General features: G+C 41.1%; 1 protein-coding gene across 1 annotated transcript; it reads right to left on the bottom strand.

Moving 5' to 3' along the window:
- Positions 1–14422: 14422 nt before the first annotated feature.
- Positions 14423–17640, bottom strand: id4 (inhibitor of DNA binding 4). Its single transcript, XM_085422106.1, has 3 exons — positions 16961–17640; positions 16327–16392; positions 14423–15632 (listed from the first exon to the last, which is right to left on the bottom strand). Exons 1-2 carry the CDS (start codon positions 17336–17338, stop codon positions 16345–16347), a joined length of 426 nt encoding a protein of 141 aa, XP_085278232.1. The 5' UTR covers positions 17339–17640; the 3' UTR covers positions 14423–15632; positions 16327–16344.
- Between the last annotated feature and the right edge of the window lie 9996 nt (positions 17641–27636).

The following is a 27636-nucleotide window of genomic DNA, read 5'->3' as shown; positions in this document are numbered from 1 at the left end:
CAATCTCCTTCGTCTTCTCCACATTCAGAGAGAGATTGTTGTCAGCACACCACGTGGCCAGGCGTCTCACCTCACTTCTGTAGTCGGTCTCATCCCTGTTGCTAATGAGACCCACCACCGTTGTGTCGTCCGCAAACTTGATGAAGAGGTTGGAGCTGTGTGATGGAGTGCAGTCATGGGTCAGCAGAGTGAAGAGGAGGGGGCTCAGCACACATCCCTGCGGGGCCCCCGTGTTTAAAATGATGGTGCTGGATGTATTACTGCCGACCCGTACTGCTTGAGGTCTTCCGGTGAGGAAATCCATAGATCCTCTCCACAAAGAAAGTTTCCCTAATACCAGCTAACAGCAGCTAACAGCTAAAAAATTGTGATAACTGTAACTTAGTTAGCACAAATTTAGCTAGCTATTGGAGTACATAATATCTATTTGATATTATTACAATGTGATGTCATACGTCTTGCAGTGGAGGCATCTACAGATTGAAAAAGTCCTCAGTTAATTCTCTCAGTGTTTACAGGCAGTGTATTTGTTTCTAGTTAAAGCTGCTTTGGTATGACACACACGTATCTGTCAACAAATTCTAGTATTCATGTCCTGAGCATGACTGCAAAGTTGTATGCAACAACAGTATGCCTTTAGTTTTTCACTTCCACAAAATATATAAAGAAATGATTCTCCCGAACTATTAGTTTCTGCCATCGGTTCAGCTCTTATAAAACATACCCCAGAAAAGGTCTATACTACAGACAAAATGCTGGCATATACTGTATGTTAGCCTTTATTGATTTCAGTTTGACCGCTGTTTTGAAATGACACACTCTAGTTCGTTAATTGGAAGCTGAACTAGCTATGTGGTTGTTAAATAACAGTTTTCCTGTTTACTTCATTGGTGTGTAGTAAGTAAAAAAAAATTCTATAATCATTATTAGAATTGTAAAAATATTCACCAATATTTGTCATAAGGCAGTGCTGTACAAATGAAAGCTGTAAGTGCAACAATAACGGTGCATATGGTAGAAAAATATTAACGAGGTAAAACAATTGCAAGGGTTAAGGTTAGAATCACGAAAATAAGACACTAACTGCAATAGATCTAATAGAAACCTTTTTCAGTATAATGAAATTTACAGACATAGTGACAGAATAGCCTGTGATTTAAAGTATGACATAAAAAATAATGAAATGAAACTTTAATTTTTTTGTTATTAATGAGTGTATAATACAGAAGATGGGAAAAGGCATAACACAGAATGTAGACCGCTGGCAAAAGGAGGACATGCTCTATGTGACCTCTTGTAATTATTGTATAGACCTTTATTATTACAAATGGTGTCACCTTGATAGGTGTAAAAGTTGCTTGCTGGCACACCTTCGGTAGGCAAACTGCACGAACATATCAGGGAATTGTCTTCTTGAAATGCACTGCTATGTCAGGCTTTTATTGATATCTGAGTACAAATATACTACATGAAATGCCGTAAGCTAATACCAACAAATCTATGTGAAAGTGGTGGTTCTGGGGTGTTACTTTTGATTTTTGTGGTTACACAAGATGAATAATGTGCACAGACTCATAAAAATGATGACTGCTCTCCCTTCAGTACCTGTTAATTACAAACTAAGGCGTTAGGAGTGCAGGCTGGATTATCAAATAGGGTTACTGCAAAATGTTTGAATTCCATTTCTTCTATTGCTTCTACTAAGTACCTCACATATATTGGCTGTCTTCTAAATAACACGAATCCTGCACTATTCCCTTTATGGTACATTAATAAATTGGTCTTTATGATCAATGTTAATTGCTTGTTAACTTATTCTGTTGTTGTCATGTGTTCTCAAAACCCTGGAAATATGTCGAAAAGAATTTTAAAGTACAGAGAAGTAGGCATTGCCAGATTTCAAAGCAATCTTCACTGGGTTAAAAAGTAAAAACTGAAAAGTTGTTTTCAAATGTTATTGGAAAGATCTCTAGAAGAAGGCATCCTTTCATGTCTGAATGGTTGAAGAGTAGAAATACATCTCTTCAACACCTCTACAAATTTGTCAGGTGACTGGATAAAGTCAATCCGACGTCCTTCTAAAACCTTTCACGTTGAAACCAAACTGAATTTGTTCCAGTGTCCTGAAAAGTCAACCCACCTTTCAGTTTTCAATCAAATTAAAAAACATAAATGTCATCCCATCCCAAAAGCGTCTACCATGGATGCCTGAAGCTTGGTGGGAAAGTTCTTGAGTATAAATTTCTGATTGTGAGTTTGCATGGTCTCTTTGTGGCTGGCTCTGGGTTATATGGTTAAATAATGCTTCTTAATTCGTCCGGTGTCAGTAAATGGATGGATGAATGGCTGGTTGACTGGATGTGTAATACCACATTTCTGTAAAACTGTATGACAGCCAGAGAACAGCTTATAGACCGAATAATAAATGGAACTGAAGCAAAAACAATTTTGTGAGCTACAAATGTTGTGTTGCATTAAAAATCTGGCTGCCACTTTTTATACTATGAACAAACTACTTCTACTTTTGATTGAAAGTCATACCGAGTCAAATTGTGAGAAGAAATACTTTTCATGCAAGCAGAAGTTCTCTCTAGCCTGCCAGAAGACCCCTCTGTGGGTTCAATATTGAATACTGAATTAATGCACAAGGTAAAAGTCTAGCTGCTGCGCTAACGCCATCTGATATTATGCAGTTTTTTTTTAGTACATCACAAAGCTTCATTCTATCCACACAGAAAACAGAATATTAAGTTTGCAGAGACTTTTAGAAAAACTAGTTTTTCTTAAAGTCTTGTGTCTATGAAAGGTCATTCAAAGTCTTTACTTTCTTCTCTTTGTGTGTCTATGTGTGTTTGTGTGTGGGTAAATCTGGCTTTGTGAGGACCGGTTTGTTAAACCTTGGAACATTTGGGGTTTTTCTTTTTTTCGAAAGTGTGTACATCATAGTCTTCACTATCTGACACGTCTTCAAAGGGCTGTTTGAGAGTTCAGATTAGATTCAGCTTTGGGCGTTTATGGTGATGGTTCTAGTTTGGGTAAGAGGCTATATTGAAGAATGCCCTCCATAAGTGTCCTCACAAAGATACAGATGTGCCTGTGCTGCCCTGTGCTCATGCCTGAATCTGTTCATTAGTTGCTTATGAACTCACAGAGCTGAGACAGACAGTGGCAGTACCCACAATGCCTTGTTCTGGGGAGCCATACGCACTGGTGTTTTGCTAATGAGCACATCCAGGGGACATTTCTCGTAGAGACAGACACAGAAACATACACAGACACAAAGATCTAAGCACACACACACACATACACTCCCTAACTACACAAGACTGACATTCTCCTCACACAACTGCAGAGAAAGTCTCCTGAGAAAGACTGCTGCCAGGCACGAAAATGGAGAGCGAGAGCGCAGAGAGAAAGAGCAGAGCAAGAGGTGAGGGAGAGAAATGTGTGTGGGGGAGGAGGAAGGCTGGGAGAAATGAAAATGCTCTATTTTTTTATTTTTATTTTTTTTAACATCACCCCACTTTTCTTTTCCTCTCTGCAACTGCAGAGGTTTTGTCCTGGGTGCTCATGCCTTCACTCCTCGCTCCGCTTTGATAGGTTTCAGCGCACTCAACTGTAGAGACTGCGGTCTTGGCAAGCTTGAGGACAAATCAATTAAGAGCGTCGACTGATACAGTGTCTGTGAACACCCCCCCACCCCATTCTCAATAGTGAATAGGAGCAATTAAAAGCCGACTGTAGCACACGATATGACAGTAATGGCCATAATGGATCGTCGTCAAGGTTCAGATGCCAGATAATGTTGTTGTTTATCTTGATGATTGTTGTTGTTTATTCATAAGCTTGGGAATCATCCCTGCCAACCCCGCCCCCTTCTTGACAACCCCTCGCCACCCGTACCCCGAGCCTAAACACAAACAGACGTCTGTGATATTGAAAGGTGGCCATCTGTCCAATCAGGGAATCAAGTCAATAAGGAGAACCAGTTTGAGGGCGAGACCTGATCTGGAAGACATTAGCATGTGAATTAGTTGTTGACTGGGTGCCAAAGCCAGCAGCCTAATCGCTGCCAACTAGATGACAGCATTCCCCTAATCGATGGCTTGATATCTATATGGAAACATATGGAGGTATCAGGAGCACGGGCTGTGCTGTTTTATTTCGATCCAGTTTTGTGATTAATTTCTCAGCATGTGAGAGGGTTTTTTTGAGCACCAAAAAACACCACAAAACACAGCATGCACTTTCAGAAATCTGAGGATTTTATAAGCAATCAACTGAGGCCTGTTGTAGCTGAACTGAACTAGCATATACACCTGATTGGATGCCAGTTTAAAGCACTGAATGTGTAAGCATTGTGACATGCAGTGCAGACGTAGTGAATTCACAGTCCACTGGCAGTCTGTAGCTCAGGAGGTAGAGCAGGTCACCTGCTAATTCAAGGTTCTTTCCCTGGCTGCTCTAGTCTGCATGCCAAATATCTTTAGGCACGATTCTAACCCCAAGTTGCTCTCCGATGCAGTCATTAGAGTGTGAACGTTAGATGGAAAGCACTTAAGCATATAAAAAAGAGCTTGTATGACTGGGTGTGAATGGGTGATTGAGGCATGGTGTATGAAGCTCTTTAAGTGTTCAGGTAAATCAGAAAAACAAAATACAAGAATCAGTGCAGCTCTGCTGTCACATGGAGGAAGTGTACAGGGGCGATCGTGGCTCAAGAGTTGGGAGTTCGCCTAGTAATTGGAAGGTTGCCGGTTCGAGCCCCGGCTTGGACAGTCTTGGTTGTTGTGTCCTTGGGCAAGACACTTCATCCGTTGCCTACTGGTGGTGGTCAGAGGGCCCGGTGGCGCCAGTGTCCGGCAGCCTCACCTCTGTCAGTGCGCCCCAGGGTGGCTGTGGCTACAATGTAGCTTGCCATCACCAGTGTGTGAATGGGTGGATGACTGGTTGTGTAAAGCGCTTTGGGGTCCTTAGGGACTAGTAAAGTGCTATATAAATACAGGCCATTTACCATTTACAAAATATGTGCTACGACTGGTCAGTGAGCCACTCTTGCTTGTGCTGTTGTTGGTGAGCCAGTCTGTGAAGGAGAGTAAAGTTATAACATACCAAGAACTGTGAAGTGACAAGCTAGTGTTAAAAAGAATGAAAAGTGCCCACTGCAGCCATGGTCTGTTCTTTCCCTGCTGCACTTTTTATCTTTGAAGTTTTTTTGTGTTCACCTGTTCCTGGTGAACTCCGCCGTTGTGTCCTTCGCTATTTTGGCTCACTTGTCAACCGAACAAGACGTTTATGTCATCAATATGCTGTCAGAATCTTGGATGACTACAAGGGAGCATGTCTAAGTAGGATGAAAACCCCTGTCCCCCCTGTCCAATAACAAATGTTTATGCAGAGATACATAAATTATGCCTAAAGCTTATTTAGCATCCTGTAGGAGTAGAGTGAAAATACTGTTAAAAGTTTCCACAGGGCAAGATTTTCTGATGGTCAAGAAAATGTGACAATTAGCAACTGACAAAATGTGAGTGATGTAAGCTATAGAGCGATGTGCAACAAGTGATCAATTGCTATGTGGACTGGAAGGTTTTATAGTGGGTTCAGGCTATTTTGAAACGAAGAGGTGTCGACATTTGTAGCGTAAGGGAATTTTTTGCAAAGGTTGTTCATTTGCCTTTCCTGACCAAAACTTCTATTAATTTGTGTCTTCAGTTTAACTCTACAGTGTTGCACAAAAAGGCTTCACTTAGGATTTGGTCTCTGCACAGTAGTTTTATTCAAGCACTGTGCAGAGAGCATAGAGATGTTTGGCCCAAAGGAGGAGGCCCACATCTACAGCTTCTATGGTCTCATCTAGTTCAGACAATAATGGCCTGAAAGGTAGAAAAATATATTCCGTTACTGTTACTGTCACTGTCACGTGTTACTTTGTAATTAGTTTGTAATGTACAGTTGTTATTATCTGTAGAAATGTAAGAATATTGCTGCAGTCCGGGGGTGTTGTGTGTCATGATGTTGAGGTCTCTTCTGATAATGAACTTCTGGTTTTACTTTGTAATTCTTATTCTGTTTACACTGTTGCCAGTGTTACTTCCGGTTTCCCATTAGTTCTCCCTTCTTTGTCATTGTATATCTCACCTTTTTTGTACCACACCTGTGTTCAGTTAGTTAATCAGCCTCCTTAGTATACACACCTTCTGCTTTGCTCTACCCCATTGCCAGATTGGCTTTGTTGATGTTGTCAGGCTTTCTAGCCTCATGTTCCATGTGTATTTTTAGTTTAGGTTGAACTTTCTTGCATTCAGACCTTTTGCATGATTTGGGGACATTTCCCCTTTGCTCGCCTTTATTGTTTCCTTAAATTCCTTTCTGTGTATGACTGCTGCCTGGATTAAAGTGATTAAAGACCAGTTACCTTCCTCTATGTGTCCTGCGTTTGGGCGTTCATCTGCTGTGATTGCTACACAGTGCATTCACTTAGGGCTGTATCAGGTGACCCTGAATCCTCCCTTAGTTGCGCTGCAAAGATTGAAATTAAGTGTTTCTTCTTCTTCTTCTTCTCTGCACCTTTTTCACCCCCTATGTGTTTATACACCACTTTGCATTTAATCATTAGCTTGCATTAATCTCTGGCTCTCTTCCATTCCGCCCCTTACCCCCAGGGAGATGCAGGCGATGGCCGTCCCAAACTGAGCTTGGTTCCATCAGACGTTTCTTCATAATAAAAGGGCGTTTTCCTTCCCACTTTCATCGAGTGCTTGCTCATAGGGGATCATCTGATTTGGGGGCTTTTCCTCTGTGTTATTGTAGGGTCTTCCCCTTACCTTAGTTTCTTGGTGATGTGATCAGCTGTTACAGCAGCAGCTGAATTGTTTCAGTCACAGACTAGGGTGAAGATTTCTGCTGTTCACCTAATTTGCCATCAACATTAGTTTGGAAGCCAGTCATGTCATTCAACAACTAAACTGTATCTTTCACATTTTAAAAAATTATACGAATTTTTATTGAGAAATTACATTTGTGGAAAAAAATATTTCAGACAAACATTATTTGATCCTTGTAACAATCTTTGGAGGGGATTTTCTCTGTACCACATCTCCCCTCAGCATCTCTGCTCTCACTGCCTCTGCACCGGTTGATAACACAGACAAATATAGAACTCTGTGAACGTGAACAAATGTTGTCCTAATGAAATTGTAAACGATCTATATCAAAACCCATATCTGCAGCTGGATATGCAATCTGTAAGAAACTGAAACGTAGCATTGTGGTGAAATTAATTTCCCCCAATTCCAAATATAATAGCGGTAATGCAGTTATTCAAGGTCTCCATTTGTCATCTCAGACTCCAATGAGATTTCTGTTTGGTTTGATGTAGTTTCCCCTCAGGCAGTCGCTGAAATAAAATCCCCAATCTGACTTGGTATTCCCACTTCGAGACAATTGTGGCTGAGGGAATCTGATCGCTCATATCGAGTCCCAGAAAAAATTTCAAATAGCTGAATAATGTAGCCCACAGAATCCTGTCACTCTGAATCAAGTCAGAAGCCCTCATCTATCTATATATCTATCTGAACCTATTAGAAGTATTGTTATTGGTTGAAACTAAGCACACAGAAGAGAAAAAACAAAACTGAAATACAGAAAAAGTTAAATATTTCTCTGGGGATAGGAATCCAGGTCTCCTAATCTAAAGCACACCCATGCTCTCCACCTCTGAACTGGGATTTTGTTGGTCAATGTCAAAACACTCATCTATATTCTCTCTGCAAACAATTACATCATTTTTTTTTGTAAGTCACTGGCAAATGATCAAATTCTGTTGTTAAGATGTGAGGGCGTGTCTAAGATGATAGGCGTGAAGTGAAACCACAGCAATGCGACATAAGCCTGAAGACTGAACGTGTAATCTTTCCAGTGCACCTAGGAAGAAATTTGATTACATTATCTGTTCCTGGAGATCGTAGGACACATCCAGCCATCGCTGTAATGAGGAGAGACACCTTGGGTACAAAGAAAAAAGAGTAAGGTGGAAGCGAAAGTGACACCCACCTATAAATGGAGGTCCACTGCTCTGTGATGGAGGAAGAATGCTGAGATGCCAGTATTTCTGAGAGAGGAGGAAATAAAAATTTTGTCTCTGTTATTCTTTTTATTCCAGCTGTTTATCAATATAACGTTAACTTCCTTCTACATAATTTTTGAAGATGACATTGTAAATAACTTCATGTAAAATTTAGCTTTTTGTCATTGCTTTTAAGCGACAAAAAAATCGAATGAATTTTCAAAACGGTCACGCGTAAACAGAAGTGCTTCAGGATGTGAAAACTTTAACAATAACGTGGACATTGGTGTGTAAGTGGACCTCCTGGAGATGTAGGTGAATGTGTGATTGTTTTGGGGTTTAGCCTTAGATAAAGCGGGATAACTTTTTCTTTCTTTACTCTTTTTCCTTTTACTTTATCTTGACGCTGGAGTGCTCAGCAGTTTTACCTGTACTGGATAGGAAACACTTGCCTACAAATGTGAGCTCTCTGTTTATCTGTCATTCATCTTATCTGCATTGCTTTTAAATTATCTGTGTTCTTGCTTCTTTGTGGTGTTTGAATTTTTAGTCTTTTTTTAATTCATGTGTGGGTCGTGTCCCAGGCCTCTTTCCAAGCTGATTAATGTAGTTTTGACAAAATATCACAAAAATACATCAATTTACTGTTTCTCTTATATGAAACCAATCATGCTGCTTTCAAAATAATAGCAATCTACTGATCATCTACTTATAACACCTTTTAATAAATAGTTATTTTAGTCATGATCATTAATATTTACCAATCATTATTAACGTTACAATTTACCACATTTCTGTTATTACTTTGTAATAAAGTAATTGTAATAAAACATAATATTTCATTAGTTATTTATGATATATTCTACAGCTGATGAGGAAAAATAAAAATTTTGATACTATTTGATAACATTTTATATAATTACTTAACCACTATGTTATTGTTTTGACCGTTGTTTTTGTTAATGATTCCAAATTGTTATTGTCATTTTGTAAATGAAGTTTCATTGATCCTGACATCACAGATAGACACGAAAGGTGTGACGCAGATACGTATGTGGACCAGCCATAATGAGACCAGTGTCATAGTTTAGCTGAAACTACAGTTTTTTCTACAGCTAACGTCTTTCTTTCTTTCTTTCTTTCTTTCTTTCTTTCTTTCTTTCTTTCTTTCTTTCTTTCTTTCTTTCTTTCTTTCTTTCTTTCTTTCTTTCTTTCTGACCAAACCAGCTAGACTGAGCCGTGGTCTCCAATGTTAACTACCTGCTTACCTTTATTTAAAACAGGTACTACAAAAATTACATTCAACTTTTTAATACCGTCTCAAAAAATGTTACTAATTCAAATAAATCATCTGCAAGAGAGATGCATCACACTTTATAGACCAGCCATTTAAAAAGCCTTATAAACACCTGCAGTAGCTTTATAATATCTAGGTAATGTTTATAGATGGCTATTAACTATTAACAAAGTAGACAATTTGTAAATATTATTATCTTCTTATTGTTTGTTAACAATAATTATAAAAAATATTTTTTTCACAGTGAGTTTATCATTTATTAACCGTAATTATTAGAAATGTTTTTGATCTAAAAAGAATGCTTTAATTTACACTATCTACCAATAATTTAGACAAAACAAAAAACAAGTGTCACAACATATTTTAAAAAATGATGACTATCATCTTCTTTTACGTATCCGTGTTTAAACAGACGAGGACCTCGTGTCATGCCTGACTTGGAAAGATACTGTTTCATTTGGTAGATTTAACACGTTGTTCCCTCTTTTGAATCAAACAAGTGTAAACCAAGCCTCGTTAATTAAGCTCATTAGGTGAACAGAAACCTGTTTGATTGGAGGCAGTTGGAGGCCTTCCGCTCTGATGCAGCAGCGGTATTTAACTCGCCATATTGGCTGTCTGATGGCTGCACCTCAGGGTCGTGTTCTGTGACATGGCTGTTGTCCCGGTGCCACCCTTGCACTCACACACACACACACACACACACACACACACACACACACACACACACACACACACACACACACACACACACACACAGATCCTTTAAGGGGCTTGGCAGACCCCCGGTTCCCCCTTCTCTCTAATCACTGTGTTCTCCAGGGGGGGTGCAGCCATTCTCGTTGCTCTTTGCAAAAGCTTGGCATTTGTCTGAGATCTCATTTCTGTAATTCATCGCTTGTCTCCCGGGAGCCGCGGTTGGCACCGGTGATGCCAAGTCCTCCCTCCTCCTCCTCCTCCTCCTCTCTTCCCTCTCACACACTCTCTAACCCTATTCCCACTCTTTGCCGCACCTCTCCCTCTGGTTCTTCCTCTCTTTCCTGTCGTTGTTTGTTGTTGCCCTGAAAGAGGCTCTGACTGAAGCTTAAACTGGTGGGTGTACACACATTAACTCTCCTGTGATTGTGTTTGATGACCGCTCCAGGCTCAGATCACATAAACATGTTGAGTGTGTGTGTGTGTGTGTTGGTTGTTGTTTTCTTCTTTGAGTGTATAGAGTTGACAGAGGCTGCCAAATTAAAATGAATGACCCGCGCAGGAGTTATTGTTATTTCATATCTTCATATATATATATATATATATATATGTGTGTGTGTGTGTGTGTATAAACATTAAGTGTCACATCATTAACACATATAAACACACATAGCTTAAATGAAGAAATAATTACACATCAATTATCACAAGTAATATGAACGTGGAAAATTTAACTGTGATTAATTAGTTATCTGTAAAAATGTACATCTGTTGCGTATTTGGAAGCAAAGAAGGTGTGTGTGTGTGTGTGTGGGGGGGGGGGGGGGGGGGGGGGGCAAAAAGGATTGATAGCTCTGTATTATTGTAAATGTATCCATAAAACAAAGTGGGGTGTTGCATTTGCACTCACTTCCTGTGTTAAGAGTAAGAGCTAAAATATGCGCCGCAAAGTCTCCCAGCAGCACAAATCCTCCCGCGACTCTCCAAGTCTTACAGGTGAATTGCTGCATCTCACATTTTGTTTATGCGTAAACGGCTGTTGGTGGCAGGCATTTTAAGCTAATAGCTGCTTTAAATAGCTGCAATTACTGAGAAGCATGAGATATTTAATCACTCCAGACCAATTAGTCTGTAATCAAGTAGTGTCCAAGTGCGAGCACGTTTTTGTCCTCCACTGTTCCTCTGCAAGCACCCGCCATATATTTCTCAGTGTGCCGGGAAGAGCAGTGATTAACATGCAGGGATATAGGCCCCCGTGGAATGCCATAATGTGGAGTTAAATCAGGGAGAGAGGGAAGCGAGACACCACAACTAAACCTGTTATTGCAGTTTAACATATGCAGAAGGTTAATTCAAAGCAGGGGTGATGATGAGTGTTTCACAGAGCCTTGCACAAATTTGTGGAATTAGAAGCTTGCAGTTTCTTTCTTCCTTTTTAAGGAAAAGGAAGTATTTTGTTTTTCTTATTAATCCTTAGTTCCAGATAGTTGTAGTCAAATTCCCCTGGAAAAGGACAATAAAACAGCAGTGGAAATTTTTTAGAATAGCTGTCGTCTTTTGTGAGAAAGTCAAAAAAGGGGAGGGCACACCGATGCACAAAAAAGGAAACGCACACGCTTACACCTGTGCAAACAATTTCAGCCTGGGCCAGTTCCTTGTTTTGATAATCATGACACTGTGTTAATAATGACATTTCCGAGTGCCTGCTCACAGAGCTGGTGTGTCCACTCCCTTGGCCTCGGCTCAAAGGTGGAAAACAGCCTCGCCAATATGTACCTCCTTATCAAACAGGAAGTGATGCTTTCCCACGATCTGGATCATTGAATGCACACAAACACACACACACGCATTGACTCACACAAGGAGAGGAAGGCCGCAGGTACAGGAACTCCGTTCCATTCGACTCTGTTGGAAAATGACAGAAAGATATAGGAGCTCACGAGTCCCTGTCCTGCTGCTGCACTCTTGTCTCACTCGAAACAGGGATTGTTTGGAAAATCCTGCAGTGCTAATGTCAGAGCAGTGCAGAATGTGCTAGCTAACAGCGAGACAGTGGGAACTGTGAGTCAACATATGGCTGCAGCAAAGTATAATAAGAGCGCGGATGAATAATGTATCTGGGGACGGCAGCAGTCTGGGGCTGCTGACTAACACAGAGTCAGACGTAGAGATCATGTAGCTGTAACAGAAATCTCCTGTCCTATGTCCCCGCTGTATTACTGTAGCACTGCACCTGTGATGGTCTTTCTGGACCATCGTTTAATAAGGCTTACAGTAAATGCGAAGCATGTTCTGTTTGTGTAAAGAAGCATCAGTGTATGACTGACTGGCTGCTGAATTAATGCCATATGTCACTGCCAGGATATAGTGCAGTTAAATTTTACAAATGCAATTTCCCTCTAAATGTTAAACCTCTGTTTTCTGTAAATATAAAACACATGACATGAGATTTGAATGAAGCAGTCGAGCCAATGTCAGCATGAGAATCGCTAGGTGGACTACTGTGAAAATAAAGCACGGTCAGCTGGTGAGTGTGTCAAGGTGTGGGCTAGGTTTTTTTTTTGACACACAATCCTTAAATTCGGTAGCATGTCCTACAAAAAATAAATAAAATAAAATCCTAGTGAGACAGCTGAAGCTTTTTGTTTGAGCTCTCAGGCCTCTTCCATGAGAACCAGAGAATAATCTTTAATCATATCAGGAAGGTCTAACTGTCAAGCTGGCCACCTGTGCTTTAACACATTTTTTCATTTTCTTTCCTTTTTTTCTCCCACCCCTCCTTTTATCACTCATACACAGACAGGCACACAGTCGCTCACATTTCACATCACAAGGACAGGACCCGTCAAGGGCAGTGATGCCAGGTTCCCTTGGTGTGGACTATAAACACACACAGGTGGCCTGTGTGGCCATGCTGGAGTAGGATGTCTGCAAGGTGTGCTGCAGGGCCCTTAGGGCCACCTCTGTCGCTGGGGTTGTTGGTGTCAAACGGATGCTTTAACCTGCGTTTGGCAGGTTAACGTGGGGACAACCAAACAAGGGCCGGTGTGTCTGCAAGAAAAACCCAAGGCTCCGCACAAAAGAAGGCGGAAAGGAAAGATACTCCAGTGGAGCCAAAAGCTGTGAGTGAGATAGGTGTGGAAAAAGATACCCAGTGAATCAAAATAAGAGCTTTTTTTGAGCGGGCTCATAAATCACTAACTACAGTATGTGATTTTACTAATTTTAGAAAAAATGTAACTGTTCAAATATGGAGATGTATCTGGTAAATGCTCCCGTAAACCCAATGAGGCCTTGAGTTTCTTTCAGCCAAGAGTGTGAGTATAATTTTCATCTATACTGAATCCCATAATAATCAGCATCTCACCAGGCATTTCTTTTCTTCATTTGTTTCTCATTAAAGCAATAACACCATTTTTCTTTACTGACTTTCTTTCCAGTAACTTTATGCTCTCTTTCCGATTTTGTTTTAAATCCATCTACACTGTAAGGGAAGATGAGAAACATTATTTGCTGAACATCGTTGGCATCGTGTGTGGAAGTCTGAGCTGTAGATGCTGTAAATTACTGGCCTTCATTCTTCATTCACCTTCTGTTGCACCATGCTTTCTGCTGAAATTCACGTGGTGATCGTACTTCCTGCTCTGCAACATTTCTTCTCCATTTTTCTTTTACTGAGCCTCTTTAACGGGAACATGTTACATCACGAATTGCCAACTGCAATAATGTGTTTTGATATCTCACTAAAGAGATAGTATTATTTCTGCACGAAGGAGTGACATATATCCGACTTCTCGGCTGTCACTTGTGTTTGAGTGATCCTGCTGTTGTTGCAGCCGTGTGTGTGCGGCTGAATTAATAAAGGCTCAGAAAACAAAAGGCTTAAACCCTAAATCCTGTAAAGCAGGTTTAAGGACTAACAGTATGAGAAGTCTGCAACATACTAACTTTACCCTCCCTTTATTTTCCAGGGAACTAAATGAATAAATTACACTGCACCTCTCTCCTTCTCAGCACTTCAGGTGCCAGAGAAATAAACCGCAATGCGCCCCCTGAGACAACACTCGAGACGACACAATTCTTCCTGGAAACTTTTAATTGTTTTGACAACTCCTCATAAGCCAGTGAAGGTCAAGTCCAACAGTGCAGCTGACAGTAATGTACAAGTGCCCTCTCACACTGGCAGGAGGGTGGTGAGGTAAATTCGGTGTTCAATGTCATGAAAAATAAAGATTCTTGTTTTCTTCTCTCCACTTTTATATTAATAATGACTGGATAACTCTCCAGACTTTTCATGTCAGACGTCTCCGTTCCAAAGAACAACAACAGCAACAAAAAAAGAGAGTCTGTTAATGTTCACATTTGTAACCAATTTATAACCAAAGTTTAATGATTTCTTGGCGTCAATCATTAACTTCTCAAGGAGAGGCTCTGATTGCACAAATCTGAGAGACATTGTGTTGCAGTGATTTTTTTTTACATCGTAAACACTGTAAGAAGTGCTGTAGTTAATATGATCACTTTTTAACAAGAGTGCAATGTAACAGAATCAAATTAAGCCCCCCTCTCTTTTTCTTTTCTTTCTTTCTTTTTTTTTATAGATCAAACAGCAGGCCCACCCATCTCTCTGAGTGGGTCAAAGCTGTCAAAGTAAATGTGTACAAAAAAAAAAAAGATTCAAGAGAAAGCTGAGCAGGTCAAATAATCAAAGAACTCGTGTTTGAACTCCACCACATATCTACACAGGCAGGGCTGCTTCAGTGCACATTCAATATCTCTGCAATGAGCCTGACATGCTACATATTAAACTAGTCCAAAGAACACTGCAAAGAGTTAACTGATATCATCATGTGAGGACATTATTGGCAGAGCAAAACCACGTTCATTCACTAAAGTGTAAACACAATATTTACATAATGACAGGAAAAAAAAGGTTTTAATAAAAATATCTTATAATTACAATAGTCTATTTTAAGCATATAAGTCTTCCTTTCACATACTTTTATAGAACATTTGCGTCTCTATATTTACAATCGTATTTGTCTCGAATCGGAATTGTTCTTCTTTACAATATCAAACATTTTAAGAAACCAGGGATGGCAATCCCTGTTCAACACAAATCATCTATTTTAAACAATAGATGTCCAAAAAAAAAAACATGTACAAGGATTTTTCGCAGTTTAGTAAAGCTTTAAACTGGAGTCATTTTTAGTTACTCTTTAAGCACAATTCACAAACAGTTTTCATAGCTGTTGATAGATGGGTTTCCAACAACAACAACAACAACAACAACAAAACTTGTCAGCATGGGGATCCCATATTTTCACTCTTTTTGGGGAAAAAAAAGTGACAAGAAGTGAGAGCAACTTAAGCAGGAGGAAGGATGGGGAGATGTCTACACACTGAGTCCTTGTTCAATGGAACAAAAAAAAACTGATATGAATAGTGATTTTATTTGGGTTTAATTCCTCCCAGCGGTTTTGAAATCCCCTTGTGATTGTGCCTCCAGTTGGGTGTGAGTCCCTGGCGAAGCTTTGCTGGCTTTGGAGCGGCTCTGTGCAGCCTGCACACCTGTGGAGGGGATGAATAGAGGCGAGGGGGGGTGAGCTGCAAAGCTCCAGACTGACTGGCGCCACCGACAAAACAGAGGCCATGCTTGATCAACAACCCAAAACAAACCAGGTCAAACCACAACCACACAGCACCTTGGGCTGTTCGGCAAGGCTGGCGAGGACCAGCCGGGACTCTCTAGAAGGCTGTGGAGTGTTTCGCTGTAGCACACACCACCTACATTCTCTTAGTCCTGTCCAGGTGTGTTTGAATTCAGTGCTGTAAATCTGGTTTAAAAGCCAGGAACTGAGCAGAGTGTATATGACACTGAGCCAGAGAGAGGGGGGAGGAAAGAAAGTGTGTGTTTGTGCATGTGTGTAAGAATGAAAGAGAGGGCAAGCTGAGGTTTTAACCCTCTCTTCTTCTGAGATTGCTACACCAGTGACAGTTATTGCGCAAAGCACATCTGAGACTGGTGCCAATTTCATGTTCCTCAATTATTATTTTCCCTGACATCTACTGGCCTCCCCAGAGCACTCTAGAGATTGTCAATCTACACCACATATAGGCTACAGTATTCAAATTACTGAGGATGTCTCACTAACCACCAAATACGGTTGCATTTTTTATGTTTATAAAAAATAAATGCATAAAAAATTAATAATGTTCACAAATATTTAAAATAATATAGCAATAATATTTTACACCCACTTACCAATGCAGTGCTCAAGTCTCAGCGACATAAAATCGAGTCCTCCGGCTTTTTGACTATAGACGTCCTCTACAGAAAGATAAAGAAGAGAAACAACACGTGAAACGATGTCGCGCTTTGGATGACAAAACTAAATAAAGGCAAGGCCCTGGAAATAATAATAATAAATGGCATACAGCAGAGCGGCAGAAAATTAGCCGGCTATATCTCCCATAATAAATTCTCTTATAGGCTATTGAATAACAAATTGCCCTTATTGTGCGCAGTGGAGTGGGCTGCGGGCTGAGGTACTTCACCAATAAGGTGGGCCTCTGACACACACTGCCATTATCATGCAAATCATACGGCCCGCAATCAAGTGCGCAATCTAACCCACGTCAAATGCGATTTTTACGCATGATTTTTCAAGCCTCTGATAAGTGCTGTATGACATTCTGATTTTTTTTTCCTGTCCTTTTTCACTAACACTGCAAGAACAATGACACATAACGAGTATGACGTGCTTTGTCTGAGTCTGAGTGGCGAACGGCAGTCTGGCACCGGGAGGTAAACTGGGGTCCCCCCCCCACCTCCTCCTCCCCGGTCAGTCCCGGTGAAAACGGGGCGAACCGAGAGGCTCCTCCTGACTCCAGCTTACCTGGTGCTGATCAATGTTGAGCACCGTCAGTGGTGTCCTGCTGGGGTTCGAGGCTCGAGGAGGGCAGGTCCCGGTCAACTGAGGCTGTTGTTTATGTAGAGAAGGGTGCGTCTCCAGGGCCAGCTGCAGGTCCAGAATGTAGTCTATGACATGCTGGAGGATCTCCACTTTGCTGACTTTCTTATCCTGCGGAATGGTGGGCACCAGGCGCTTCAGCCGGCTGTAGCAGTCGTTCATGTCGTACTGCAGGCAGAACAGGTCCTCTTCTTCCATCCTGCACCGGGCGATGTTGAGGCTCTGCTTCGACAGATAGTGCAGGGAGAGCTGGCTGCCGCTGGAGGAGGAGTCCTGGGGGCGGACTGGAGTAACAGCCTTCATCTTAGATAACCGACGGCTCAGAGAGAAGCAACGACAAATCGAGCAATTACACTACTGGTGTCGAGAGGTATTTTAAGATTATAGCACGTCGCTGTTAACACAGAAAAAAACTAATACGGCCGCAAATTAGAGAGAGAATAAGATAACGAAAAGGTGGAATTGTAGCCTGTCAACACATCCCGTTGAGCTTCGTAGTTCCTCCTACTTCAGCAGGCTCGATGTGAAAGGAATGAATAGATTTCCTACATTTATAGAGGAGAGGGGAGGCGCCTATCCAGCCGGCTGACAGATCAGGGAGAGAAGCTGGTCAATCACCAGCAGTCCGCTGCCCACCGACCCGACAACGGAGCCGAGAAAAAGGCGTGTCTCATTCTCTGTGCGCTGCGGTGGGCTGTCTATCGGTAGGAGGAGTGTGTGTGTGTGTGTGTGTGTGTGTACGCGTGACTGACTGAGAGAGAGAAAAAGAGTGGCGATCGAAAGCAATGAATTACAGCGACGGTCCAAAGGCAAAAGTCTCAATTTGTCTTTTCGACCAGCGGTACAAGGGGTCTGTCTTAAAGGAGCAAATATGGAATCGATCCTGACAGAGGTGATGGTATATATGCACAATTCACCAGGCTGATTAGCGCTGGATTGCATCTTTAGTGTCGTAGTCATTGATGCGTAATTACGCACAGCCTCGCTGGTATTGATCTCTCCGGTGACGGATGATCCCGAGCCAATCTACCTGCACATAAAAAAACAAAAAACAAATAAACGAAACGAAACAAAAGCTTTAAATAAACATTAGCGTCTGTTACAATCAGCAGTAAGTTTTCTGGTCCTAGTGAGATCTTTTATCAAATGAGGTGCTGTTAATACAACATTCTATTCGAATTTTGTTACACATATGTTTTTAATCAGATTTATTTTGAGAAAGAAAGAGAGAGAGAAAGAAATCATTCTAGTTCATCGTAATCGTCGACTGAATGAATTGTTATGACTTCATAAAACAAACAAAAAGACTTTTGTCTCAGCTTTTCCTGCAGGGCTGCAGCTCTAGGGGAGGCTGGACAGGCCAATTTGGCGGCGCCTCCTTGCCATTCCCTGCCCCAGCTGTGCGTTATTGTGCCTCCAACATTCCTCCGCTCTCCGGGCCGCGTCGCCGCTCCGCTCCCTCCTTTACAGCCGCCTATTGAGTCGCCCCGCCGGGCAGACAGCCTGGCGCCACGCATCGGGACCTCATCCACTCACACCCAACTCTTCTTTCTTTCTTTCTTTCTTTCTTTCTTTCTTTCTTTCTTTCTTTCTTTCTTTCTTTCTTTCTTTCTTTCTTTCTTTCTTTCTTTCTTTCTTTCTTTCGGGCAAATTGCCAAGACAACATTAACGCTACCTTCCAGCTCCTGGGGACCTGAGGTCTGAGTGTAGCAGGGATGACACCCACCTTCTTTTTAAGGTTTAATGTCCCAGACTTTATGGGAATCTCTACATTCTCCCCAGTCATGAATATTGAAAAGCTTAAATGGCTTTAAATGGGCATTTTCCTCTTGTCTCCCACCCTCTGTCTCTCTGTTTTTTTTGTTGCCATGGGAAGTGACTATTCTGCTCAGTAATGTTTGCAACCATGTTTGGCTCAAGGGCTACCATCTAAGGGATCAGTGGTCTGCAGCTTTGACGGTAGTCCTTCCACAAGCAAGATGGTGCATGAAGTCTCCATACATGACAGGCAGGTGATGGACGAGGTCTATCAGCAAAACACTGTCCCATTTGGCCTCAGCAATGATTCAGTGATCCTGCTATTTTGACCATTTATGTCCATAATGAAATAAAAAGTTGGAGATTTTGCTCAGTTTAGATTCCAGGGTTCTGGCATCCTTACTTAAGGCTAATGGGATGCAAAATGTTGCCGCCAAGAATGCTAGCGCCCCCCTGTCGGCAAAATAATTCATCTTAAGTTTTCATGAAATTGTAAACGGGCTAAAAACAGAAGAATTTATGGGACTGATGTGAGGTATTCAAATGCATTTTTCTCAGGAAATCCTCAGTTGGTTATTATTTAAGGACTTAGCAACCAAACTGCAACATTTTGTTGATTTGTTAGGACCTTTTCTAATTTCATTGTCCTACTTGTGTTAATGCAAAAGCAGCTTCAGTAACTGCAAATGAAACACACTTTGATTATACTTGTGTATTCATGACTGACACTACCTTTGAAGGTGAGACGATATCATAGCAAATGAGAATCAGAGAAACGTTATTAATCCCAGAAGGAAACCGAGGTGCCATAGCAGCATACATACAACAGACAACAAAGCAATCGTATAAAATCAAGTGTAGGAATAGGGCTAAAAATAGATTAGTATAGAGATATAAATATAAAATTACATTACAGGTGTAATGGGTGCACGTGTGGGCAAATGTACCTTTTGGTGTACAGAAAGTGACAGAGTGCAGTGAGGTGTGTTCAGTCCAGTTCAATATGTTAAGGTCTGAGGTAGACGAGTTGAACAGTCTGCTAACAGCTTGAAGAAACAACGTCCTGTGTTGTTCCTTTAGACAGTGAGGTGGAAGGACTGTTGCTGAAACTGCACTTTGCATTGTCCAGTGTGTTGTGGACTCTTAGGTGGTTTTGGAGCAGGTTTGCAGATGATTAAGAAACAAGTATGAGAAGAGAAGATAGTACAGATGCACTTTTTTTTTTTTTTTACAGTGGCAGGGCACAAAATAGCTCAATAACCATGCTAGCATGTTGCTAGCTTGAATGAATTGAGATACAGCCCTAGTCAGAGGACTTTAAGATGCTATTAACATTATCCTGTAAAGAAAAAACATATATCATGATGAAGATGGCCTCTTCCAGGATGACAGTGTCTGCCTCTGTCAGACTGGCAAAGGAGTCATTTAGGGATTTGATGATAATGAAAGTTGTTGTGGACTTCACAGTGTGTCCACCCACAGGAGATTTTGCTGTGATATGTAAGTTGGGTTTTGTTGTTGTATTTTTGGATAAATAGTTTTTTTTTCTATCCCTCCAGCAGAGCAGCAGAAACTTTAGGAGTCAAGGTCCAAATATGTCATTATGTTGTTTTTCATGTGATGTGTCACCCATCTGTGCACCACAAGGACATCCTGGCATATTCTGGTGTGCCACCTGGATGACCGCACCTTGACGCAACCTCTTTCCCTTCGTTTGTTCAAGTATTTGAGGTTGATTAAGGTTCAAGGAGCAACCTTGTTATGGGCTTTAGAGTTTGCTGTGTCCTCTGCGTGTAGCTATTGTATGCATTCAGGAATGTAAACAAGATGCACTCTGACTCTTTGTGCTCAGTAACCTTGTTATATTCTATTCTTGCCCGTCTTTAGCCCTGTACCCAGTTAACGGTGCATGCATTGACCTCAAATTTAACACACGCAATAATTCACAGGGCGGAAACAGGGCTTTGTCTTTGTGTTTGCATTTGGGTGCTTCTGTTGCATGCACTTCTCTAATTGTTGCCCTTCTGGCTCTGCTTCCCCAAAGGTTCATCGCACTGTTGACTAGGGACTGGAGCTTGGTAACTAGAGACTCATTAGACCATTCTAGATAAGCATCTTAGGTGAACCTCTCTCTGTTGTGGCTACACAGTGTGGAAACACAGATCAGACTACTAACTTTGCCAGTCTGTTCTTCCTAATAAACTGCTTGTATGCAAACTTAGGAGTGGAGCTAGTAGATTAAGTCTTGCACTAACAGCCTTTCGGCTAAATCCTCTTGTGGCGGGCCACAAGTGCAGCAACCATGTACAAAGTGGAAATTGCACGATGGCCACATCTGTGCAAGAGGTGGGATGTGGTTAAAGTTGCAGTGGGTGGTGACACACACACACACACACACACACACACACACACACACACACACACACACACACACACACACACACACACACACGAGAAAGATGTGACTCAACACCTCCTATTGCATGTCTGTATTGAAACCATGAGATAATATCTTGAGGCGTCAACACCTTACACCACGTTTGCTTTTATGAATGTTAGTCTTTTCTTTAGGTTATTTTCAGAATAAAAGTTCTGAGCATTAGAATCAATGAACAGTTCAAATTTAAAAAGGAAAAAGAAATTATAATAGCTTTACCGTAATGGTTCGGTATAAAACTGGCATTTCATTCCACTGACTAAAAGGTAAATCAGAACCTATTAGCCAATCAGTGATAATATATTTGATCCCAGTGTGCATACCTAGACCACACCTTACATTCAGATATAAATGATAAATAATAGTTTGAACCTAATGAAAGCACAGAGCAACTGCACTCTGACTTGCTGTCATGGTTTTCAACAGCAGGTACACACACACACACACACACACACACACACACACACACACACACACACACACACACACACACACACACACACACACACACACACACACACACACACACTTGGAGTACTACCAGAAGAACAAAGAAAAAAAGTCATATATTTGTGCATTATTTTGATTACCCAGTGAGGCGTGACAAGAGATATCGTGAACATGAGGGGGGAAAGAAAATCCTTAAATGTCATTTTACTTTGAAAGTTTAGTCCTGTCCAATAGGAGTTTCTCACAGTAGATATTTTGGCGTGTAATAGGAGAAGGAGTCACGACTTTGAGGATAGCTCTGTTTTATTTGGAGTCAAAGTGAGCCGTTATCATGGCCCTGAAAGTGAAGCAACTAAATTTGGATCCAAACACTATTACGTGTTGTTATTTATACAGTGCCGTGCTTCGAGGTCATAATCAAGAGAGAACAAAAACACCAAATAAATGTGTATTTATATTACTGTTTCTATAGAGATCTATATATTATATATACTGTAAGTAACATATATTCTGTTTCTGTGCTCCCTTTCTTTTACACTATGACATCAAGGCAAATTCCTTATTTGTGTACAAACTTCTATTTCTGATGAACAAAATTCCATAGTGCAGGAAGAATGGATATAAATTAAACTCCGGGGAAAAGCTGAGAACATATGGGAGCCATAAGGCACTGGAAGGAGACACACTAAATTCACACGACATAGAGGAGGGTAAGAAGGCAAAGGTGAACTCAATCAGGCACTATGGAGGACAGGAACAAAACAAAGAAATGGAAGTAATGGGAAGATACGCAAAGAACTACCTTTCAAATTAAAACAGGAAGTATAATAAGAAGAAAAAGAGCAGGAAGATCAAATCAGAAAAAAAAAACTGTCAAGAGAGAAGACAAAGACCAGAAGATCTGTTACCTATTCCTGAATCAGAGATCGAGCTGCCATACAGTGCTTTGGATTAGATTAGTGTTTTCATTACTGTGGCTAAATGTCTAGACTAAAAATGCACCACAAAAAGTATTTATATCCCAGTATCACTACATCAGTCTGTTGTAGTTGACACACCCTTTCCACCTCTCTCCATGTACATCATTAGAGGCTGTCCTTCAAAACTTGTCTTTAGGCCTCATCATATCTACAAGTCAAAGTCTCAACATGACACGTCATCTTTTTTAGAATGTTTTGCGCATCTCGCGGCTTCTGAACGGAGCCCCAGCTGGTTATCTGGTTTTGGTTTTGGTGGGTGAAAGTGTGGTCTCTCCATCCTCCTTCAGCAACCAACACAGCTGCTGTGCTAGTAGTACAGACTAAAGCTTGAAAAAACACCAAGCAGGCAGATGGATGAGTTTTCTGTTATTCTCTTTTGTCTGGTTTGTTGTGGGTGGTGACACACAGTTTCTTTGCATCACGTCCACTATCTCTCAGGTGCTGCAGGGCTGCGGGTATCTCCCGAACCCAGATCTGTCCGTGCTGGTTGCTTGTGATGGGTGGTGTCGTATTTTTTACTTTTTTGCTCTCTCCAGGTGACACAGTTTGCACAACATGCCTTATTCCCTGATGGCCTCCCAGCTAAACACCCTGTGTCATTTACACAGGTGCATTCATTGTTTACACTACGCAACCCGAGTAACCATCCACGCATGCAGACTAACACTCACACCTTTCTCACACACGACACAGAAATACATCACGAGGGCCGCTGGGAGAGATATAAGTCACATTAAATTTAAAAAACAAAACAAAAAATCCTTCAGATCCACTGATTTGAACTTTTTCACTGTAAAAGAAAAGAGGTGGAAAATCTGCCTCAGAGTAAAAACAGAGTTAAAAACAGGAACTCCACTCAGATCATTCTCTCTGCAGACATCAGGGACCACGTGCCGGTCCACCTGTGGGGTTTGTGTTTAGTGGCCATGATCTATTCTCATATTAACTGTGCTAAAAGCGGGAGCTATGATCTGGGCCACACTCATTTAGGTCAGCAGCAGTTCAGTCAAGTCTAAAAGCATTATTCACTGCTTTCTTGTCGTGGCCGCTGGGAGTTTTTCACAACTCTCACAGCTGCTGTTTTCACTTCCCCGTTTCCCACCGTGGTCACTTCAAACACTCCTGACCTAGCGTTTTGGATGCTTGCTTGCTTTTTGCTCTGTCCTGTTTGTACTCCAAACTGTGGAGAGACCCAGCAACATGTAGGTGCAGACACCAATTTGTGTTAAGAGCATGTTTTTGGTGCTCTCTTTGTGTTTGTGCTGGTTTATATGTGTGTGTGTGTGTGTGTGTGAGTGACAACAGGTGCACCTTTGTTGCATCCTGTTGCACAGCTGCTGCCCTGCTTGTTTTCTCTTCAATGAGTGTCAGAACATACAGCAAGCCATCGGTTCTTTCAGGTTAGAGTTTGTTATACCATTTTTATAGCTTATGCATAAAAACATGTGGGCTTATATTTTGGGTAGGGTGCCAGTTATAGGACAGAAAACGATCAGTGTCTTGCCCACAGCCAGTGAATATTCACAGCTGTTCACATCATGGTTTGCAAACTTTTGTATACTATAGATGCACTAATAACAAAGCTCTGCAGTCACTCATCTGTCTGCAACCCTGCTAGTCTAATGTTTCCCTCACTTTGGTCCAATCGTGTTCTTGCCTGAGTTCTCTGAGCCAATCGGCCTCTAATCCACGTGTTTTAAATCTCAGTGCCCTCCTGCCATTCTGCCTTCCAGACTTTCTTTCATGTGACCCACCACCTCCCCATCTTCATCTCTTCCTGACTCGTTAAGATCCTCATTCAGGCCTCGACCCACTTTATCTTATCTCATCTAGACTCCAGCAGGTCAAATAATACTTCCATCCATTGCTCTGTTATGTAGCCTCATGAGTCTAACTGCCAAATAATTTATCCCTCAAACTCCAAATTTCCCTTATGTATGGCACACATCAAACATAAACATACCAACAAAACATGACACAATAAAAGTATTAAATAGGATTATTCTGAATAGGAAATCAAAGTTCTTTATTTTTTAACTATAGTAAGATGTTGCTATGTCTTGATGCATTCTCAATCATCCAGGAAAGTAAATCTCCAAAAGTTGATTCTGTTCATCTGGACGTAGCGTTTTGTGGGAGAAACGTTTCGTCACTCATCCAAGTGACTTCTTCAGTCTCAGCTGACTGCAGGTTTCCCCAGTCTTATAAACAGTACATTTACATTATGGCTGAAACCAGCCCACTGAAGGAACAATGGGCTGGGAGGTCAGTTCCTTAATCATAATTATGCAAATTCTCATGACCATTAATCAACAACCACTGACCAAAACCCACTGATCAAAGACCACTGATCAATGGCCATTGGTACCATTCACAGAGAGTTGGGGAATGGCTGCAATCACAGCATTGTAAGATGGCGAAAGACTTCTCACTGATCAATGGCCATGAGTACATTTTACACAAGTAAAAGCGGCAGCACGGTGGCACAGTGTTTAGCACTGCAGCGTCAAAGCAATTAGGTCCTGGGTTCAGGTCGGGTTCTTTCTGTGTGCAGTGTTCGTGTTCTCCTTGTGTATGTCCGGGTTCTGTCCGAGTACCTCTCACAGTCCAAAGACATGTAATTAGTGGGGTTAGGTTAACTGATGATTTGAAATTGCACACAGACAGTGACAGACTGGCAACCTGTCCAGTGTGTACCCCGCCTCTCGCCCTATGGCAGCTGGGATAGGCTCCAGACCCCCTCGCGACCCTGAATTGGATAAGTGGAAGAAAATGGATGGATGCATAAAATAAAATAGAATAAAATAAACAAAAGCAGAAAGAATGAAAGCCAATAAATACAAATAAACATCTAGATATATGCATGGAAATCACATTTTCCATGCAAGTTGCCTGGAAATGATTCGATTTTGAAGTTTTCCTCAGTATTACATGCAGTGCCGTGGTTACAGGGTGTTTGTGGATTTGTGAATATATCTGAGTTTGTCTTCCTGTTGGTGTTTCATTCTCTGGTTTAATAATTTTAGATTCCTGTTTTGATTTTTTTTAAATTATTATTATTCCAGTAGTTAGATCTGTTTAACAGTGATATTCTTGAGACTTGGATTTCTGTTTTTACTCTGTGGATTTCCTAGTTGGTGTTTTGTGATGTTGTGTTTTCCATTATTATTCTGGCTTATCTCTTTAGCTCTGGCATATCTTATATTGTGTCTCTTTTTATTTGACTTTAGTTTGTAGTGGTGAATTTAGTTTTGTGATGTATTTAATTTTGATTTACGGCTTGTCTGTTATTTCTTGTAGCAGTAATTATAGCAGTTGCTTTCCCTTTCTTTCTGTCTGTCCCTCCTGTCTTGTTTCATTGTTTCAGCTTTGGCCCTTTTCTGTTTTCTTGTCTTACACAGTGTTAGTATTTATGCCTGTATGAATATTAACAGTTTGTTTATTTCCTCTTTTATTTTGAAGGATAAATTTCTTTTTTTCTAGTTACTTACTTCCTGGATTTTGCCCTTCTTTGTGATTGTCTGCTCCCCTTTGAGTGTCACCTGCTGTTAGCTGTTTCCTCAGGTGCCTGTTCCCTTCATAAGGGCTCTGCGTAAACACTGTATGGTCCTGTGTCTCCATCCTCTTTGTAGCGTTTCTGCTGTGCTACTCCACTGGTGATCCTGTGGTTCACCTGTTTATTGAGTCAGGACTTTGGATTTTTTTTGTTTTCTATGGAAGTTTGCCAACAGACTAATAAACGCTTGCTTTTAGCTAATTTGTCTGGATAGTGTCCTGCATTTGGATTCTCTCTTCATCGCTATCCTTGGCATCCGCTGACAGTTATCTTTATATTCATTGCTACTTACAATAATAAGAACTGCTAATGGCTGGTACAGCATGCTTTTAGAGGTATCACTTTGAGAAAACGTAAGCAACTATAGAGAGAACGGGACAACAGCATTAACTCTTTATTATCGACATAATAAGAGTCACTCAATGAGCTTCTAGGATGTGGGCCTCCTGATACTTTTTACTTTTCCATCATCTTTTTTTTGTTTTGGGGCTTTTTTGTTATACTAACACTGTAACCTTTGGCACTGCACTATACACATTAATATTGACATTTTCTACATGTGATTGAATTACATGATTTTTTTCACCCTGCAGATGAGGTGTTTTAAAGCTTTTCTTCTTCATAAAGGTCTCTAATCGAATGGTGGTGTGGTGGTTTCCCATTCACCTAACAGTAAGAAGGTCCTGGGTTTAAATCCAGGCCTTTCTGTGTTTGCATGTTCTGTCTGGGTACTCCTGCTTCCTCCCAAAGATATACATGGTTAGATTAGCTGGTGAGTCTAACTGTGAGTCTGACTGTGAGTGTAAATGGTCTGTCTCTGTAACCGACTGGGGAGCTGTCCAGGGTGGCCTTAACTCTGTGGCAGCTGGGATGGGGCCCAAGCCCACCTGTGGTCCTGAATTGGATAAGCAGAAGAAAATTGATTCATGGAACTGTTTTCTTTGACCATCCCAGTTTAAGTCTCAGACCATTTTGAGCTAAGACTCTTTGTCTTTCAAGCGGACATGAATTAAGAAATGGGACAACACCTCAGCTAGAGTTTCTACTGAGAGAGAACAAACAGCCGAGCCTTCCAAAAAAGCCAAGAATGTGTCATCAGCTGCAGTGCTACTGTAAAATAACACTTAAGCATATGTTATGTTAAGTGATAGTGGGGGCTTAGCATTATCTCAGCAGTGAAAAATGAGCTCTAAATGAGCTCCACTGAGCTATTAGGGTAATTGTAAATGATGAGCTGAGTCTTTTGGTGTGTGGTGAAATCTGGTAAAGAACAGAACACAACAATCACAAAGGTTCAAATTCTCACATCAGAGTGAGGTTGGGTTAATGTTCATGTATTACATTAATTTTTAAAAAACATTTGTTATTATCTGACAGGAGTTTAAGTATCAGAATTCAATTCAATTCAATTCAATTTTAT

The sequence above is a fragment of the Rhamphochromis longiceps genome, linkage group LG11 (assembly GCF_057381845.1).
Source record: "Rhamphochromis longiceps isolate RC_006_pf linkage group LG11, R_longiceps_female_GT1.1, whole genome shotgun sequence".
In the NCBI taxonomy this organism is placed as follows: domain Eukaryota; kingdom Metazoa; phylum Chordata; class Actinopteri; order Cichliformes; family Cichlidae; genus Rhamphochromis; species Rhamphochromis longiceps.
The sequence above is the reverse complement of the archived record's forward strand: the minus strand, read 5'-3'. Positions and strand labels throughout refer to the sequence as shown.